Source organism: Pseudoliparis swirei, unplaced genomic scaffold, assembly GCF_029220125.1.
Source record: "Pseudoliparis swirei isolate HS2019 ecotype Mariana Trench unplaced genomic scaffold, NWPU_hadal_v1 hadal_27, whole genome shotgun sequence".
Lineage (NCBI taxonomy): Eukaryota > Metazoa > Chordata > Actinopteri > Perciformes > Liparidae > Pseudoliparis > Pseudoliparis swirei.
The window spans coordinates 1-20,097 of NW_026613263.1; the positions used below are offsets into that span (position 1 = coordinate 1).

At 61.5% G+C, this 20,097-nt stretch overlaps 1 protein-coding gene and 1 pseudogene across 1 annotated transcript; one reads left to right on the forward strand and one right to left on the reverse strand.

The window, feature by feature from the left end:
• The first annotated feature begins 6,575 nt into the window (after positions 1-6,575).
• Positions 6,576-8,030, forward strand: LOC130191137 (E3 ubiquitin-protein ligase Hakai-like; annotated as a pseudogene).
• A 4,111-nt stretch (positions 8,031-12,141) lies between these two features.
• LOC130191124 (proline-rich protein 36-like) lies at positions 12,142-18,299 on the reverse strand. Its single transcript, XM_056410792.1, has 6 exons — positions 17,542-18,299; positions 15,668-17,182; positions 14,604-15,618; positions 13,887-14,509; positions 12,413-13,178; positions 12,142-12,210 (listed from the first exon to the last, which is right to left on the reverse strand). The coding sequence occupies exons 1-6, from the start codon at positions 18,297-18,299 to the stop codon at positions 12,142-12,144; spliced, it is 4,746 nt and encodes a 1,581-aa protein (XP_056266767.1).
• Positions 18,300-20,097: the final 1,798 nt, after the last annotated feature.

The window sequence follows — 20,097 nt, forward strand, 5'->3', positions numbered from 1 at the left end:
AAAAAAAAAAAGGTTTGATGATGATGTGATGTAGTCAGGAGACTAAGACACTGACAGCAGAGTCACAACAGAACAGGTTACATGATGATGATGATGTGATGTAGTCAGAGGACCAAGACACTGACAGCAGAGAAACAACAGAACAGGTTACATGCGGTATGATGATGATGGATGTAGCTGTAGAGGAGGAAGACACTGACAGCAGAGAAACAACAGTTGAACAGGTTACATGATGATGATGATGTGATGAAGCCAGAGTCAGAGGAGAAGACACTGACAGCAGAGTCACAACAGAACAGGTTACATGTTTATGATGATTTAGCTTTATTTCGATCAGCAAAATATGCTAAACAACAATCGCAATTCAACAACAAAAGAAGTGGCTGGACCGAAAGGGTCGAGGCTGGAAGCTAACGAGCTTATAAGTGCCCTAACCTATGAAAAAACTGAGAATCATATTTCAGAGAATCATATATATACATATATATATATATATATGTATAATATACATACATACGTATGTATATGTACATATACATACATGTATGCATACATATGCACATGTATAATAAACACACACTATACATACACACATGCATATAAACATAAAACGAAAAACAAACAAAAAACGTGTCCCTCATTAACCGTTGATGTACATGATGGAGTAATGAAGGTTACAGGTGAAGCACAGGTGGTGCTGTGACTGAATTAACTAACTGAACGCTGCTTAATAAGAAAAACTCAACTGTCTCTTTATTTTCAATTGTCAATATGTGTTGCCTTAAATTGGTCATCATATCCTCACTCTTCCATAATAGGAATGTTTAGTTCCAAAATGACCCAAATAAAACAAGTAAATACATAATGTATACAACTATGCTGGAAATTAACCATGAACATAAATATCAGAGGAAATAAACGGCATTAAATACATATGTATCAATAACAGGTATACTGCCATCTAGCGGTATAAAGGTGAACCGTTTACTCTGCGGTCGAAATATAGTCTCTGCACAGAAACATTACTTTGATTAATCTATATTAGGAACTGTGTTGCATCAAACAATGCAACGATTAAGTGAGAAGGTGATTCTTGCTGTGTACATGAATATTAAACTTCCCGTCGTCACCACTGTCGCTAACATATCCAGGTTTAATTCTTTATTCTTTATATTGACTAATTAATATTCTTCTAACGTTACCCTGCTATGTGTTTGCATCGTTAAAATATCCCCGTTTAATTCTTTATTCTTTATATTGATTAATTAATATTCTTCTAAGGTTAATACGAATATGTATCACTGGCTTTTATTTTGACTTCATTTTAAGCACTTCCGTTCTGTCGTTTTTGGTTTCAGACAGCAGAAACGAAATACGGAGGTGGTATTCCGTTTTTCCGTTTTTGGTTTTCAAACGGAAAACGAAAAAAACCACGTGATTTCCGTATTCCGTATTTGGAATGAAACGAAAAGACAAAATAACATTACGTACACGGACCCTCCACTCAGGCGGGAGTGATTATCCAGGAGGCGGATTTTACACTTAATTTTAAAACTTAGTTGTTGTTGTTTTTTTTTTTTTTTTTTATCTCTGAGGGTCACCACAACAATGATATATATATATATATATACAGGACTGTCTCAGAAAATTAGAATATTGTGATGAAGTTCTTTATTTTCTGTAATGCAATTAAAAAGACAAAAATGTCATGAATTCTGGATTCATTACAAATCAACTGAAATATTGCAAGACTTTTATTCTTTTAATATTGCTGATTATGGCTTACAGCTTAAGAAAACTCTAAAATCCTATCTCATAAAATTTTAATATTTCCTCAGACCAAGTAAAAAAAAAGATTTATAACAGCTGAGTGTTTGTCATGTGGCTCAGGAAACCCTTGCAGGTGTTTCGAGTTAATTAGACAATCTCAGAGTGGATTTGTTTAATACCCTACTAGTATACTTTTCATGATATTCTAATATTTAGAGATAGGATATTTGAGTTTTCTTAAGCTGTAAGCCATAATCAGCAATATTAAAAGAATAAAAGGCTTGCAATATTTCAGTTGGTTTGTAATGAATCCAGAATGCATGACATTTTGTTTTTAATTGCATTACAGAAAATAAAGAACTTTATCACAATATTCTAATTTTCTGTGACAGTCCTGTATATATACATATATATATATATATATATATATATATATATACACACACAGTTCAACATGAAGGGCCGCCTGCTTCCACACGGCTGAGTGACCTCACACAATGCATCCTTTCATTTACCTTCTAAATGCTTTTTCTTTTAATTTATATTAATCTTCTTCACCTCCCTTGTCCTCTCCCCCTCTTCTCCATCCCACAATGCACTGCGGTCACTCGCTGGATCATGGACCCGAGCGGTAAGCTAAGCCTCCCGGCAGGCGGCCGTTCGCTATCTTCATGTGCCCCCCGGTGCCCGTGGCCCCTCGCGGGCCCCCGGGTGGGGGCCTCGGCTCCTCGGATAGCCTCACGTCCTCCTCTCGGCACATTGTTCTGCTCCGACCTCCACTTTAGTGCCAGAGTAGCATTGCGGCTAACGTGCTACAGGCAACGTTAGCTCCATCTGGCTCTCGATAGAGCAGCGGCGCCATGCCGAGCAATAAGTTACCGTTACGGTATAGAGAAGCCGCTCGGTCCCGTGCTCACACCGGAACTACCGGGGGCGAACGGTGAATGCTGCTCGTGCTCCGGTTGACTTGCGGCGCGAATGCTACATCGACGTTAGCATCGTGCTAACTAATGAACGTTAGCTACGCGCCGCCACAGCTGCTCCCGTCCTCCGGTGCTGGTCGAGGCTCTGAGCGTCTTGTCTCCGGTCGTGGCGGCAGGCCGCTCGGGCTCGACAGACATCGCTGTTCCGGGATATCAGTTTGACAGACCGGTGTGCTCCTTTGAGGATGAGTTCACCTGGGCGCTCCTCAGGGAGATCAGGAGGGAGCACACCTGTCTGACGAGGCTCTCAGACAGGTGTGCTCCTCACCTGAGAGTCACGTGTCCGTCAGGTGAGCCTCGCGGTCTCGGTGCTTGTTGCGCATCACGACTTTGGACCACATGAGTCTGACAGCCGGTTTAAAGCCGTCTGCAAAAGGACTATTAATTGACGATTAATGTTACAACAGATGTCCAAGAAGTGTCCTGCACCTGTCGCTACAGGTGCACCGCCGACCTGACCTCGAGTTATTCACTGAACTCACAGCGCGCGATCACTTTAAACTGACTGGTTAAAGTTCTGAAGCCGGCCCGCCTGTGCCCCTTCATCCCATGTTTATCTTCCTCATCCGCCTCTGAGTGCGTCTCGCACCGCCCATGACGCCTTCCTTGTATGTGAAACACCCTGAACGTTCGAGCCTGCGGTTCTGGTTCTGGTGTGTCTGTAGTGAGTGACCCTCTCTGAAGCAGCTGTGTCTACCCCACAGACAATGACCTGCACGGAAGCGACGGCTCTGGGACTCTGGGCGGCCCGGATGTCCGTAGACGAATCCTCATCAAGCTCATCTCCAAGCAGCCCATCAGGACCAAGCCCCCGGCCCGCGCCCCGAGGCCCGGCAGCCGGCCCGCCAAGACCGAGCCTGTGGAACCCGGTAGGCACATTCTGCAGCCGTGGCGTCACACCCACGACCCATCGGGCCCTGTGCCCCTGGGATCCGGCTTGTTTGATGCGGAAGCTGTCGATCGAGCCCCGGCGCCAACAGAACCACCGGACCCACACAGTCTGGACCGCCGGGTCGCCGGCTGCCTCCAACGACTCCGCCGTGGTGTTCAGGCCACCGGACCAACCGCTGGCTGCCGTGAGGCACGAGCTCCTCGGGAACCTGGGAGTCGCGGCTCCAGCTGTGGGGTCATCAGAGGGAGGAGGGCCTCCCGCCTGGAGGGCGCCATGGTTACTCCTCCTCCTGCATTAAGTTGAGTGACGAAGGAAATGTAAAGTAATGGGAGTCAACGCTGAGGTGGGGCTCCCTGGTTCTGGTCTCACTGGGGACGTTTGTCCCGCTGCACTCAGGACCACGAGGCGCGCCCGATGTGTCCGGCGTCACTGGTTTGGGTCTGCGGGCCGCGGGTGAACCGTGAGGTACCACAGGGATACCTGAGGAACAGGTGTGCAGGTCGGTAATGTAGTACGTGAAAAGCTGTGAAAAATAACGCGTTAACTCAGTTAATTAAATTACAGGTTTAACAAGTTATTTTCTCTTAACGCATTTAACGCATGCGCAGAATGAGCTTCAATCCGTCTGTTGTTGGTTGTCTCTCCAGCAGCATGTCATTCTGTCTCTAGTGTCGCGTTAACACGACTCCGATCTCCGTCTCGCGCAGCAGAGCTCCGATGCTGGTGAGCAATGCAGGGCTCTCAAGTGTCACGCATTGAGCGTGAGACTCACGCACTCCCGCCACACACGTATTATTTCTCACGCTGAAAAATACTCGCCTTTAATGTTTTAATGGGGGTGCTCCATATGTCATGATCGCTTGTCAGCTGCAGAGTTCCGGATGCCGTCTGCACGCATGAAAAGTCACTAGCTTCACCCCCGTTAACAACTTCTTCTCGAGCTCTCGCCTGTCTTGAGAGCCTGTAAATGTATATATATGTGATTCATCATGATTAATCCAGAGGAAACCTGTGATTAACCTGATTAAAATTGTTAATCGTTTCACAGCCCTAGTAATAAGATCAGTTTGACTGGACCGGCCGTCTCGGGCATGAAGTGTCATTTGTAAAAGAAAAGATCAATCTGCGTTTGAGTAATAACTGATAGTCTGTTGTGTCTCTGCCCATCGGGGACATCACGTTGTGGTCATCGTTTCTCAGTTGTTCTGTTGGACCCGTTCTGATGTCCCTGTCCACCTGAACTCGGGTCCATCAGTTATTACACCCGGTTCTCACAATGGAGAGTTGTAGCGACGCCATGCAGTTCACCGTTGCCAAGCCCACCAGGGGGTGTCACTGAGGTCCTCCTAGGAGACCAAAGAGTGCAGCCCAGACCCTCTACAGAACCTCTGTTTCGGCCTCTGCAGTTCGACTGGCACCGCCTCATGTGAGCCGGACCGACAGGCGAGAGTTCTGCCCGCATGAAGCCAGCACCGCCTACATGTCCCAGGGAGCATTGCGGTGAGCTTCTGACGGCCCGAGTGCTCACATTTCAGTCGAGATCCTTGCTTCTCTGCCTGTTCAGCTCCAAAGAATACCGCCTGAGACGCCGCCTTGCGGAGACTCCGAGTTCATATTCTAGAGATCATCTTCCACTCCAGTTCTCGACGTGTCACTGCCCCCGCCTCCGGCTTCACATCGATGTTTCCTCTTAATGTGTTCCAGATAACTTTGGCTTCAAGCAGGAGGAGCGCTTTGACTGTGGCGCGAAATCCGGTGACGTGTTTGCGACTCAGAGGAGATTCCCCCAGGCCTTGTTCTGGGACTATAAGGTACGTCACGAACAGCAGAGGCCAATCGAGTGGTGAACATGTCCTCCAGAGGACCCCAGGGGCATGGAGGGAAATGCTAACTCTTTAATTTCAAGACTTTTATTGATTACTTGACATATTACAAACTACACAGACATGTAAACTGAGTCATTAATAAATAAAGAGCGACATGTTTAGGTGACGGCGTTAACGGGCTTGCAGCTGAGTTTGGCGTTCCTGCTGATGCCCTTCAAAATAAGAGCTCAACATTGAGCTTTAAAAAGAGGTTTAGGTGAAAGCTCATTGCAGCGTTAATGAGATCACGTGATCACTCACACATCTGCACTCGGTTTGCAAAGGTTGCACATTGTTGTTATCTTTAAGGTACTCTGTGTAAAACAGGTCAACTGCAGCCACAAGGAGTTCCTCTGCACAGACAGAAGTGTCTTTGTGTTCTGAGGTTGAGTGTCTGACGGAGCCCTCTGCTTCCATTGACAGTCACCAAGTGGTTCCAGTCCTTCAGCGTGTCCCTTCTCCTCGGGGGCGATGAAGAGTTAGAGCCGCCGGTCGACATGTTCTGGTGGTTCTGACCAGTGGCGTCCCTAGGCTAAAAAACATCCGGGGCTAAAGCCCCGGATGTTTTTTAATTAGCCCCGAATGTTAATTTTAAAAAAAAAATGAAAAAAAGATTTGGCACACAAGTGGTTAACACCTCCAGGTCGCACGTGACGTCATTCACCCAAAACAGCGGAGTCAGGCTGGCAGCAGGCGCACGTAACAGCAAGCTGCTGTCTGAGAGTGTTTCTATGTCTACACATTTCGTTGCTTCACTCCTCTGGGCTAAGCCCAGCTACCGCCAACTCCCATAACGCGCATCGCTCTGCCGTGATACGCGCTGACACATCCGCGCACACAGATGAGCACACTCTCACTAGAAAAACTCACTAGCACCCCAAATGGCCGACAACGATCGCCGTGGGCTAAGTCCCAGATGTATCCAAATCCTAGAGACGCGCCTGGTTCTGACCGAGTTTCCTCTTTTCTCTACAGTTGAATTTGATTGGAGAAAGAGACGACGTGCCCATTCACTTCTGTGATAAATGTGGGCTTCCCATCCACCTGTACGGGCGCATGGTACGTATGGAGGCGGAGCTCCGTCTGGAGGCGTGGCCTCGCCTCACGCTCTCCCTCTCTCCTCAGATCCCCTGCAAACACGTGTTCTGCTACGACTGTGCTCTGCTGCACGAGAAGAAAGGAGACAAGCTGTGTCCCGGGTGAGCCCTTTGCCTGTGGTCACATTGTTGGCGTGTTGTGAGCGTACCGTGACTAACTCTCCGCTGGTCTTCAGAGTCTCTGACCGTGTGTCCCTGTTCAGCCTCACCATGTACACCTGCAGCGACCCGGTGCAGCGCATCGAGCAGAGCCAGCGCGGCGCGCTCTACATGTGCAGCGTGGTGCCCGGCTGCAAGCGCACCTACCTGTCTCAGCGCGACCTGCAGGCGCATGTCAACCACCGCCACCTGCGGGCGGCCAAGTCGGCCGCCGGCCGCCAGGAGCCCGTGCACCTGCCCCCCCAGTCCGAGGTCCCCGACCGCTTCCGCGTGCCCCCGCCCCACCTGCCCAAGAACCACGTTCACCTGCCCGGCCCCCTGCAGCACGGGGGCCACGACCCCTACGGCCAGCCCCCCCCGCTGTCCCATCGAAGCTCCGCCCCGCCCGCCCGGCCCCGAGACATTCCGCATCTCCACGGTGACGACCCGCAAGCACAGCAACCTCATCACCGTGCCCATCCAGGACGACTCCTCCTCCTCCCGGGAGCCCCTCTCCGGGGGCCCCGCTCAGCCGCCCCACCACCACCCGGGGGACTACCCGGGTCAGCCCCCTGTGGGGTCCCACTCTCACCACATGATGGCCCCAAGAAAGCAGCACTGCGCCTCCCTCCCCCATCAGCCACACCCATGCAGCATCCGGCCCAGGCCTCCCCGGCCACGCCACACATGGTGTACAACCAGGCCCCCCATGTCCAGCGCCTCCCGCCCATCACTCCGCCCCGGGCCACATTAGACAGATGCCCCCTATATATGAACCACTCCGCTGACCGCCCCTTGAAAGCATTAGCTGCCCGCTGGCAACGCCCGCCTCACCACTACAACCCCAACGCCATGCAGCAGTTCCCCGAGGACCAGGGCACCCTCAGCCCCCCGTTCAGCCAGCCGGGGGGGCTCAGCCCCGGGATGTGGCCCGCTCCCAGGGGGCCCCCCCCACCACGGATGCAGGGTCCTCCGCAGGGCCAGATGCCCGGGCCTCACCACCCCGACCAGGGCCGCTACCGGCCTTATTACCAGTAGCCGCTCCCTGGAGGACCGTCGCCCTCCGGGGTCAGGACTCCTTGACCCCAAAGCCAACGTGTGTCATCGAGTGTCCTGGACCTTTTGTTTGGAATAGACTGAGAGGAGCAGCCTCTATTTTAGTTTTCTAATAGCGTCTGGTAAATATTTGTGTGTGTCTATGTGGGCTGAGTTCACACGCGTGTACATTGAAATAAAGGTTCAGGTGTGTTGGTGACCAGTGAATAATAAAAAGCGGTTTCCTTGATGACCTTCAGTCCCGTCTGTTGGAGCCGTTCAGTAAACACCGTGTGGCGCTGGAGGCAGGCCGGGACTTCAAGGTCGTCGGGGTCAGCTGGTGGTCTTCTTGCAGGGCGGGAGACTTCAGGAACACTTGTAGACAATGCCCAACAGCTGCTTCCTCCACTAAAGAGGACAGGTCACGTGACCTTCATGCTCCTACAGTCTGCTCCATCACCTGCAGAAGACAGCGTGTCCATACGACCCTCAAGACAACTAGTGTCTTTGTTTTTATTCAGACTTTAAATCTTCCACATAACCAGAGTTACGCTTTTCATGAGTGAGCTTCATGTATGTATCATCTGTGTGCATCATATACATATATATCTCTGCATATTGCTCCGTGTTCAGGTTCACCTCTGAGGCGTTAGCATGTTAGCTTCCCGTACCCTCCGGCCTGCAGCACGCCGTCATGGAGGCTCGGGAACAAGATGGAGGTCGAGATCTCCTCGTCGAAGAAACTACAGCGGTGTAGTTTATCCAGGATGCTCGCTGTGTTCCCCAGGTGAGTCAGTCGTGTTCCCAGGTGAGTCAGTCGTGTTCCCCAGGTGAGTCAGTCGTGTTCCCAGGTGAGTCAGTCGTGTCCCCAGGTGAGTCAGTCGTGTTCCCAGGTGGGTCAGTCGGTGACTCCCAGGTGGGTCAAATTTCGTGTCCCAGGGTAGGGTCAGTGGTGTTTCCCAGGTGAGTCCGGTGGGTGTTTCCAGGTGAGGTCAGTCGTGTTCCCAAGGTGAGTCAGTCCATGTTTCCCAGGTGAGTCAGTGGGTGTTCCCAGGTGAGTCAGTCTCGTGTTCCCCAGGTGGAGTCGGTCGTGTTCCCAGGTGAGTCAGTCGTGTTCCCAGGTGAGTCAGTCGTGTTCCCAGGTGAGTCAGTCGTGTTCCCCAGGTGAGTCAGTCGTGTTCCCCAGGTGAGTCAGTCGTGTTCCCAGGTGAGTCAGTCGTGTTCCCAGGTGAGTCAGTCGTGTTCCCAGGTGAGTCAGTCGTGTCCCCAGGTGAGTGTCAGTCACTGTATCACAGGAGAACCACAACACACGGGGAGAGAAGGCCGTATAGAGGCCGTAGACGGGGAGAGAAGGCCGTGTAGAGGCCGTGGGCGAGGAGGGCAAGTATGGGGCCGTGAGCAGGGAGAGGCGTGTGGGGGCCGTGGGCAGGGAGGGCCGTTATGGGGCCGTGAGCAGGAGGGCGGTATGGGGGCCGTGGGCAGGGGAGGGGCCGTGTGGGGCCGTGAGGCAGGGGGAGGAGGGCCGTATGGGGCCGTGAGGCGGGAGAGAGAGGGCATGTGGGGCCGTGGGCGGGGGAAGGCCGTATGGGGAGGCCGTGGGCGGGGAGAAGGCCGTTATGGGGCCGTGATCGTGAGGCGGGGCCGTGTAGGGGCCGTGAGCGGGGAGAGAAGACACAGATGTGGGGGCCGGTGAGGCGGGAGAGAGGAGCGTATGGGGCCCGTGAGCCCGGGAGAGAAGGCCACTTTATGGGGCCCGTGAGCGGGAGAGAAGGTCATTATGGGGGCGTGAGACGGGGAGGAGAGAAGGCCATATAGAGGCCGTGAGCGGGAGAGAAGGTCGTATAGAGGCCGTAGCCGGGGGGAGAAGGCATTATAGAGGCCGTGGGCGGGGAGAGAGGCACGTGGGGCCGTGGGCAAGGGAGAGGGGCCGTGTGGGGGCGGGCCGTGGGCGGGAGAGAGGGGCCGGTGTGGGGCGTGAGCGGGGAGAGGAGGCCCGTGTGGGGCCGTGAGCCCGGAGAGGGCCGTGCTAGGCCGTGGGCGTGGGAGAGGGCCGTATGGGGCGTGGGCGTGAGAGGCAGTATGGGGCGTGGGCGGGAGAGAGGGCCGTTATGGGGGCCGTGAGCGGGAGAGAGGGCTGTGGGGAGTCCGTGGGCAGGCGGGAGAGGGCAGTGTAAGGCACGTGGGCAGGGAGGGCCGGTGTGGAGCCGTGGGCAGGAGGAGGCCGTGTGGAGGCCGTGGGCAGGGAGGGCAGTATGGGGGCCCGTGGGCGTGGGAGAGAGAGAGGGCAGTATGGGGGGCCCGTAGGCGGGAGAGAAGGCCATTATGGGGCCGTGAGCGGGGAGAAGGCCCGTATGGGGCGTGGGCAGGGGAGAGGCCGTTATGGGGCGTGAGCGGGAGAGAAGGCGTTGGGGGCGGTGAGCGGAGAGGGCCATTATGGGGCCGTGGGCGGGGAGAGGGCTGTGTAGGGCCCGTGGGCGAGAAGGGAGAGGCTGTGTGGGGCCGTGAGCGGGAGAGAGGCTGTATGGGGCCGTGGAGGCGGAGGCCGTTATGGGGGCCGTGAGCGGGGAGGGCCGTATGGGGCCGTGGGCGGGGAGAGAAGGCCGTGGGGCCGTGAGCCAGGGGAGAGGCCGTTGTGGGGGCCGTGGGCAGGAGAGAGGGCCGTTATGGGGCCGTGGGCCCAGGGAGAGAGGCGTATGGGGCCGTGGATGGGAAGAGGCGGTGTGGGGCCGTGAGGCCAGAGGAGAGAGGCGTGTGAGGGGCCGTGAGCGGGGAAGGCAGTATAGAGGCCGTGAGCAGGAGAGAGGCCGTGTAGAAACCGTGAGCCGGGGGAGAAGGCGGGTATGGAGGCAATGAGCCGGGGAGGAGGCATTATGGGGCCGTGGAGCGGGGAGAGAGGCAGTGTGGGGCGTGGGCAGGAGAGAGGCCGTGTGGGGAGGCGTGAGCGAGGAGAGAGGCGTGTGGGGCCGTGAGCGAGGGAGAGAGGCCGTGTGGGGCCGTGGGCGGAGAGGAAGGCCGTTATGGGGCCGGGCGGAGAGGCAGGTATGGGGGGCGTGGGCGGGGAGAGGCCGTATGAAGGGCCGTGTGAGCCAGGAGGGAGGAGGGGCGTTAGTGGGGCCGTGGATGGGAGAGAGGGCCGTGTGGGGCCGTGAGGCAGGGAGAGAGGCCCGTGGCAGGGCCCGTGAGCAGGAGAGAGGCCGTGTGGGGCCGTGGGCAGGAGATGGCAGTGTGGGGGCCGTGAGGCAGGGAGAGAAGGCCGTGTAGAGGCCGTAGATGGGGGAGAGAAGGCCGTGTAGAGGCCGTGAGCGAAGGCCGTGTGAGGCCGTGGGCAGGAGGCCGTGTGGGGCCGTGAGCGGTGAGGAGGCCGTGTGGGCCGTGGAAGGCAGGAGAGGCGATGTGGAGGGGCCGTGAGGCGGAGGAGGGTCAGGTGTGGGGGCCGTGGGCCAGGGAGAGAGCCGTGGGGGCCGTGAGGCGGAGAGAGAGGCCGTGTGGGGGCCGTGAGCAGGGAGAGAGAAGACCAGGTCTGGGGCCGTGGAGGCAGGAGAGGGGCCATTATGGGGCCGTGGGCGGAGAAGGGCCGTGCTGGGGGCCGTGAGCCAAGAGGAGAAGGCCCTATGGGAGGCCGTGGGCGGAGAGGCCGTATGGGGCCGTGGGCGCGTCTCAGGAGAAGGCAGTGGGGCCGTGGAAGGCGGGGAGAGGCGTATAGGGCCGTGGAAGCGGGGAAAAGGCGTGCAGGGGCCGTGGGCGGGGAGAAGGCACGTATAAGAACCGTGGGCGTGGGAGAAGGCAGGTATGGGGCCGTGGGCCAGGGAGAGAGGGCGTTATGGGGCCGTGAGCGGGAGAGGGCGTATGGGGCCGTGGGCGTGGGAGGGCCGGGTATGGGGCATTGAGCGGGGAGAGAGGGCCGTTATGGGGCCGTGGGCAGGGGAGGAGGGCAGGTATGGGGCCGTGAGCGGAGAGAGGGCCCGTGGGGCCGTGGGCGGGGAGAGGAGGCCGTTATGGGGCCGTGGGCGGGAGGAGGGTGGTATGGGGGCCGTGAGCGGGAGAGAGGCGGTATGGAGGCCCGTGAGCGGGAGAGGCGTTGAGGCAGTGAGCCAGGGAGAGGCCGTGTGGGGGCAGGTAGGCGGGGAGAGGCCGTGTGAGACGTGGGCCAGGCGAGGAGAGGCCGTATGGGGCAGTGAGCCAGGGGAGAGAAGGCCGTGTGGGGGCCGTGAGCGGGAAGAGGCCGTGTGGGGGCGTGGGCGGGGAGAGCCGTGGGGCGTGAGCGTGGAGAGGCGTGTGGGGCCGTGAGCGTGGGAGAGAGGGCCGTTATGGGGCCGTGGGCGTGGAGAGGGCCGTATGGGGCACAGGCGGTGGGAGGGGCGTTATGGGGGCGTGTGAGCCGGGAGGGAGCCGTATGGGGCCGTGAGCGGGGAGAGAGGGCCGTTATGGGGCTGGGCGGGGAGAGAGGGCGTTATGGGGCCGTGGGCAGGGAGAGAGGCAGGTATGGGGCTGGGCGGGGAGGAAGGCGTGGGGCGTGAGCGGGGAGGGCCGTGAGGCACGTGGGCAGGGAGAGAGGGGCGTGTGAGGCGGTGAGGCAGGGGAGAGAGGGCAGTGTGGGGCCCGTGGGCAGGGAGAGAGGCCAGGTATAGAGGCCGTGAGCGCGTGGGAGAAGGCCGTGAGCCAGGGGAGAGAGGCCGTGTAGAGCCGTGGCGTGGGAGAGAAAATAAGTATGGGGAGGCCGTGAGCGGGAGAAGGCCGTATAGGGCCGTGAGCGGAGAGGGCCGTGTGGGGCGTGAGCGTGGGAGAGAGGGCGGGTATGGGGGCGTGGATGGGAGAGGCCGTATGGGGGCCGTGGGCGGGGGAGGGTGTGGGGCCGTGGGCGGGGGAGGCAGTATGGAAGACGTGGGCAGGAGAGAGGCCCGTATGGGGGCGTGGGCGGGAGAAGGCAGTGGGGGCCGTGGGCAGGGAGAGAGGCCGTATGGGGCCGTGGGCGGGAGGCATGGGGCCGTGGGCAGGAGGCCGTGGGGCCGTGGCCAGAGGCCGTGTGGGGCCGTGAGGCGGAGGAAGGCGTGTAGAGGCCGTGAAGCGGGCGAAGAGGCGTATGAGGGGCGTCAGGCGAGAGAAGGCCGTTGGGGAGCCGTGAAGGCGGGAAGAGGCAGTGAGGCCGTGAGCGGGGAAGGCCGTATGGGGCCGTGGGCGTGGGAGAGAGGGGCTAAGTATGGGGCCGTGGGCGTGGGAGAGGGCATTATGGGGCCGTGGGCAGAGGGAGAGGGCCGTATGGGGCGTGGGCGGGGAGAGGCTGTGTAGGGGTCCGTGGATGGGCGAGAGAGGCCGTGTAGAGCAAGTGGGCGGAGGAGGAGGCAGGTGTGTGGGGCAGTGGGCGGGGAGGAGGCCGTGTGGGGCCGTGAGGCGGGAGGGGCTGTGTGGGGGTCAGGTGGATGGGCGGGAGAGGGCCGTTGTGGGGGCCGTGAGCCAGGGAGAGAGGGCGGGTGTGGGGCCGTGGAAGGCAGGGAGAGGGCCGTGTGGGGCGCCGTGGGCGGGAGAAGGTACGTATGGGGCGTGAGCGTGGGAGAGAAGGCCGTATGAGGCCGTGAGCGGGGAAGAGGCATTATAGAGGCCGTGGCAGAGAGAGAAGACGTTATGGGGGCGTGAGCGGGAGAGAGGGCCGTGTATGGGGCCGTGGGCGGGGGAGGACTGGTGTGGGGCCGTGGGCAGGGGAGGCCGTCATGGGGCCCGTGGGCCGGGAGGCCGTATGGGGCCGTGAGCGGGAGAGAGGCCGTTGGGGGCCGTGGGCGGGGAGGCGTGTGGGGGCGTGGGTGAGGAGAGAGGGCTGTATGGGGACCGTGAGCGGGGAGAAGGCGTATGGGGGCCATGGGCAGGGGAGAGAGGTGGGTGTAAGGGCGTGGGCGGGAGAGAGGGCCGGGTGTGGGGGCCGTGGGCGGGGAGGGCAGGTGTGGGGCCCGTGGGCAGAGGAGAGGCCGTTATGGGGGCGTGGGCGGTGAGGAAGGCGTGGGGGCCGTGAACAGGAGAAGGCCATTATGGGGCCGTAGGCAGAGGAGAAGGCCGTATAGAGGCGTGGGCAGGGGGAGAGAAGGCTGGGTATGGGGCCGTGGATGGGGAGAGAGGCCGTGTGGGGCCGTGGGCGGGGAGAGGCGGGTGGGGAACCGTGGGCGGGAGGGCCGTATGGGGCGTGGGCAGGGGAGGAGACGTTATGGGGCCGTGGGCGGAGGAGGGCGTGGCATGGGGCCGTGGGCGGGAGAGGGCCGGGTGTGAGGGCCGTGGGCAGGGAGAGAGGTGTGGGGGCCCGTGGGCCGAGGGCGATATGGGGCCGTGGGCGGGAGAGGGCAGTATGGGGAGACAAATGACGGGGAGAGGAGGGCAGGTATGGGGGCCGTGGTGGGGAGGCGGTATGGGGGCCGTGAGCGGAGAGGCCGTTATGGAGACTGGGCGGGAGAGAGGTGTAGAGGCCGTGGATGGGAGAGAAGCCGTGTAGAGCGGTGAGCGAGGAGAGAAGGCCGTGGGGGCCGTGGGCGGGGAGAGGCCGTGTGGGGCCGTGGGCGGAGATGGCGTGTGGGGGCCGTGGGCGGGGAGAGAGGGCCGTGTGGGGCCGTGGGCGGGGAGAGAGGCCGTTGGGGGCCGTGGAGGCAGGGAGGGCGTGTGGGGCCGATGAGCGGGGAGAGAGGGCCCGTGGGGGCACGTGAGCGGGGGCGTGGGGCCGTGGGCAGGGAGAGGGCCGTGTGGGGCATTAGACTGGGAGAGGCCGTTATGGGGCCGTGGGCGGGGAGAGGGCCGTGGGGCCGTGAGCAGGGAGAGGGCGTGTGGGGCCGTGGATGGGGAGAGAGGCCGTTATGGGGGCGTCAAACAGGGAGGGCCGTGGGGGCGTGAGGCAGGGAGGAAAGTAGTATGAGGCCGTGGGCGAGAGAAGGCGTGGGGGCCGTGGGCAGGAGAGAGGCCGTGTGAGGCCCGTGGGCAGAGGAGAGGCGGTGTAGAGGCCGTACAAACAGGAGGACGTATGGGGCGTGAGCGAGAGGGGAAGGCGTTGAGGCCGTGAGCGGGAAGAAGGCCGTGGGGGCAGTAGGCAGGGGAGAAGATGGTGTGGGGCCGTGGGCGGGGAGGAGCTGGGTGTGGGGGCCGTGGATGGGAGGAGGCCGGGTATGGGAGCCGTGGGCGGGAGAGAGGGGCTGGGTATGGGGCCCGTGAGCGGGGAGGGCCCGTTATGGGGCCGTGGAGGCGGGAGGCCCGTTATGGGGCCGTGGGCGGGGAGGGCGTGTGGGGAGGCCGTGGGCGGGGATGGCGTGCTGGGGGCGTGAGCGGGGAGAGAGGCCGGTGTGGGGGCCGTGAAGGCCAGGGGAGGGCCGTTAGGGGGCCGTGGGCGGGGAGAGAAGGCCGTGTAGAGGCCGTGAGCGGGAGAAGGCCGTGTGAGGAGCAAGCGGGAGAGAGGCCGTGTAGGGCCGTGGGCAGTAGGGAGAAGGCGGTGTGAGGCCGTGGGCAGGAAGAGGCGAGGAGAGGCCGTGAGGCGTGAGGCAGGAGGAGGGTCAGTATGGGGCGTGGGCGGGAGAGAGGCCGGTGTGGGGGCAGTGAGGCAGGAGAGGGCCCGTGTGGGGGCCGTGAGGCGGAGAGAGGCGTGTGGGGCGTGGACTGAGGGAGGAGAGGGCGGTGTGGGGGCTGAGCTGAGGAGAGGAGGCCGTGCGGGGCCCGTGGGCGGAGAGAGGCGTGTGGGGGCCGTGGGCGGGGAGGGCCGTATGGGGCCAGGCTGGGCAGGGGGAGAGGCCGTATGGGGGCGTGGGCCCGGGAGAGAAGGCCGTGTGAAACCCGTGGGCGGGAAGAGGCCGGAGCCAGGGCAGTGAGCGGGGAGAAGTCTGTTAACAGGGCGTGGAGGCAGGGGAGAGGAGATGCCGTGTGGGGAGCCGTAGGCAGGGGGAGAGGGCTGATGTGGGCGTGGGCAGGGAGAAGGCGTGTGGGGGCAGGCTGGGAGAAGGCGTGTGGGGCGTGGGCGGGAGGTCGTGTGAGGCGTGGGCGGGAGGGCCATTATGGGGGCCGTGGGCGGGGAGAGAGGCGTGTAGAGGCCCGTGGGCAGGGGAGAGAGGGCGTTGTGGGGGCCGTGGAAGGCGGGAGAGAGGCGGTGTGGGGGCAGTGGGCGGGGAGAGAGGCCGTATGGGGGCGTGAGGCGGGAGGCCGTATGGGGCCGTGAGCCGGGAGAGGGGCCCGTATAGGGGCGTGGTGAGGGAGAGAGGCACGTGTAGAGGGCCGTGGGCAGGAGAGAGACGGTGGCAGAGGCCCGTGAGCCGGGGAGGGGTCCGTATAGAGGCCGGTAGGCGGAGGAGAGAAGGCCGTGTAGGGCCCGTGAGCGAGGGAGAGAGGCAGTGGGCGGTAGGCGAAGGAGGCAGTGTGAGGCCCGTCAAGCGAGGAAGAAGGCCGTATAGAGGCCTAGGCAGGGAGAGCTGATGTGGGGAGCCCGTGGGCAGGGGAGAGGGCGTGTGGGGCGTGGGCAGGGGAGAGAGGCCGTTATGGGGCGTGGGCGGGAGAGGCATTATGGGGGCAGGCGGGGAGAGAGGCAGTGAGGCAGTGAGCGGGAGAGGCGTGTGGGGCCGTGAGCGGGGAGAGTCTGTGTGGGGGCCCGTGAGCGGGGAGGAATGCACGTATAGGGGCGTGAGGCGGGAGAGAGGCGGGTGGGGCCGTGGGCAGGAGAATGGGTGTGGGGGCCGTGGGCGGAGGGCAGGTATGGGGGCCGTGGGCGGGAGGGGTCTGTGTGGGGGCCGTGAGCGGGGAGGCCGTATGGGGGCGTGAGCAGGGGAGAAGGCCGTGTGGGGCGTGGGCGGGGAGAGAGAGAGGCCGTGTAGAGGGCACGTGAGCGGGAGAAGGCCGTGTAGAAGAACCGTGGGCAGGAGGAGAAGGCGTATGAGGCCGTGAGGCAAGGAGAGAGAAGGCGTGTAGGCAGTAGATGGGAGAGGCCGTTGGGGCGTGGGCGGAGAGGCCGTGTGGAGGCCGTGGGCAGGAGAGGCCGTTGGGGGCGGGGAGAGTTGTGGGGGCCGAGACGGGGAGGGTGTGGGGCGTGAGGCGGAGAGGGCCGTGTGGGGCGTGGGCGGGAGAGGGGCTGGTGTGGGGCGTGGGCGGGAGGGGCCGTTGGGGGCCGTGGGCGGGAGGCCGTTGTGAGGCGTGGATGGAGAGATGGTGTGGGGGCCGTGGGCCGGGAGAGAGGCAAGTGTGGGAGGCCGTGAGCGAGGGAGAGGCCGTGTGGGGCCGTATGAGCGGGGAGAGGCCGTGTAGGGGGCAGTGAGCCGAGGGAGAGAAGGGCCGATATAGAACTGAGGCGGGAGAGAGGGCAGTGTGGGGCGTAGGCAGAGGAGAGGCCGTGTGGGGGCCGTGAGCGGGGAGGCATTATGGGGGCCGTGAAGCGGGGAGAGGAGAGAGGGCAGTATGGGGCTGAGGCGGGGAGAGAGGCGTGTGGGGCGTGAGCGGGAGAGGCCGTTGTGGGGCCGTGAGCGGAGGAGGGTCTGTGTGGGGCCGTGGGCAGGGGAGAATGCCGATATGCGAGGCGCAGGCGGGGAGAGAGGCTGGGTGGGGCCGTGAGCGGGAGAGAGGGCCGTGTGGGGGCCGTGGGCAGGGAGAGAAGGCGGTATGGGGCCCTGGGCGGAGAGGCCCGTGTGGGGGCCGTGAGCCAGGAGAGAGGCCGTGTGGGGCCGTGAGCAGGAGGAGAGAGGTAGGTATGGGGCGTAGGCGGGGGAGAGAGGCGTATGGGGCCGTGTGGCCGGAGGAGAGAAGGCCGTGTAGAGGCCGTAGACGGGGGAGAGAAGGCCGTGTAGAGGCCGTAGACGGGGGGAGAAGTCTGTGTAGAGGCCGTGAGCGGGGAGATGCCGTTATGGGGCCGTGGGCAGGAGAGAGGGCCGTGTGGGGCCGTGGGCAGGGAGAGAGGGCCGTGGGGCGGGTAGACGGGAGAGGGCCCGTGGGGCGTGAGGCAGGGAGAGTCTGTGGGGGCCGTGGGCAGGGGAGGCCGTATGGGGGCCGTGGGCGGGAGGGGCCGTGTGGGGGCCGTGGAGGCGGAGGAGAGAGGCGTGTGGGGCCGTGGGCAGGGAGAGAGGCCGTGTGGGGGCAGTGAGCGGGAGAGGGCCGTATGGGGCCGTGAGGCAGGGAGAGGGCCGTTATGGGGCGTGGGCGGGGAGGGCCCGTGTGGGGGCCGTGAGCGAGGGAGAGAGGCTGAGTGAGGGCGTGGGCAGGGAGGGTCCGTATGAGGCCCGTGGGCAGAGAGAGAAGGCATTGAGGCGTGAGCGAGGGAGAAAGGCGTGGGGCCGTAGGCAGAGAGGGCCGTGTGGGGCGTGGGCAGAGGCCGTATGGGGCCCTGGGCGGAGGTGTGGGGCGTGGGCGGAGAGGGCGTGTGGGGCGTGGGCGGGAGAGAGGGCGTATGGAGACGTGGGCAGGGAGGGCCGTATGGGGCTTCGTGAGCGGAGAGGCCGTGTGGGGGCCGTGGGCGGGGAGAGAGGGCCGTGTGGGGCGTGGGCGGAGGAGGTCTGTGTGGGACGTGAGCAGGGAGAGGGAAGTGCATTATGGGGTAAGTGAGCGGGGAGAGAAGGCCCGTGTGGGGCCGTGGGCGGAGGGAGAGAGGCCGTGTGGGGCGGCCAGGCAGGGGGAGAGAGGCCGTGTGGGGCCGTGAGCGGGGAGAGGTCATGTAGAGGCCGTGGGCAGGGGAGAGAGGCACGTATAGAGGCCGTGAGCGGGAGAAGGAAAGGCAGTGTGAGGCCGTGGGCAGGAGAGGAAGACGTGTAGGGCCGTGACGGGAGAGGCCGTTGGGGGCCGTGGGCGGAGGGCCGGGTATGGGGCCGTGGGCGGAGAGAGGGCATTATGGGGCCGTGGGCGGGGAGAGAGGAAGACTGGTGTGCACAGGGGCCGTGGGCGGGGGAGAGGCCGTGCAGGGGCCGTGGGCTGGGGAGGCCGTGTGGGGGCCCGTGGGCGGAGAGGCCGTGTGGGGGCCGGGCGGGAGAGGGCCCGTGTGGGGCCCCGTGGGCCGGGAGGGGCCGTTGTGGGGGCCGTGAGCGGGAGAGGAGGCCGTTGTGGGGCGCGTGAGCCCAGGAGAAGACGTGGGCAGTGAGCGGGAGAGAGGCCGTGGGGCCGTGAATGGAGAGAGAGGCCCGTGTAGGCCGTGGGCAGAGGAGAGGCACGTTAGCAGAGGCCGTGAGCGAGGAGAGAGGCGTGTGGGGCCGTGGGCAGAGAGAAGGCGTGTAGGGGCCGTGAGCGAGGAGAGAAGCCGTATGGGGCCTGGGCAGGGAGGAGAGGCCAGGTGAGGCCGTAGGCGGAGAGAGGGCCCGTGTGGGGGCCGTGAGGCAGGGGAGAGGTAGGTATGGGAGCCCGTGGGCGGGAGGGCAGTATGGGGCCGTGAGCGGGGAGAGAGAGGCCGTGTGAGGGCCCGGTAGGCGGGAGAGAGGCAGGTGAAAGACCGTGGGCGGGAGGGTCTGTGTGGGGGCCGTGGGCAGGGGAGAGGAATGCCGTATGGGGGCCGTGGGCGGGGAGAGAGGGCCGTGTGGGGCGTGGGCGGGGAGAGGCGTGTGGGGCCGTGGAGGCGGGGGAGAGGGCCGTATGGGGGCGTGGGCGGGGGAGGAGGAGTCTGTGTGGGGGCCGGTGAGCGGGGAAGGCGTGTAGAGGCCGTGAGCAGGAGAGGCCGAGACGGGGAGAGAAGGACGAGAGAAGGTCAGGAGTAGAGGTCAGAGACGGGGAGAGAAGGCCGTGAGGAGGCCGTAGACGGGGAGAGAAGGCCGTAGAGGCCGTAGGGACGGGAGAAGGACAGAGGCCTAGACGGGGAGAGAAGGCAGAGTAGAGGCCGTGGACGGGGGGAGAAGGCCGATAGAGGCCGTGAGACGGGAGAGAGGCCGAGTAGAGGCCTGCCTAGCAGGAAAAACCTAGCTCGGAAGCCTTAGCATTGGAAAAACCAGAGGCCAAGAAAGCTTGGCCTGAACGACGGGCAAGCTTAGACGGAAGCCTTTTTTCCCCTGGAAAACCTAGCTTGGAAAAACCAGACGGAAGAACTTTGAGGGGAAGCCTATTTTTACGGAAGCTTTATTTTTAGGAAGCTTAGCTGGACGAATTAGCACGGAAAAAAACCCCAGAAGCCTGAAAATTTTTTACGGAAGCTTAGCTCGGAAGCTTAGCTTGGAAAAACCTTTTTTACGGACGAAATTTTTCAGGCCTGAACGAAAGGGTCAAAAACCTTTGACGGAAGCTTAGTTACGGAAGCTTAGCATTTGGAAGCCTAGCTCGGAAGCTCAGCAGGAAAAACCTTTTTTAGGCAAGCCCAAGCTTGGCCAGCCCAAGCACGGAAGACAATTTTTCAGGTAAAATCAGAGGGGGAA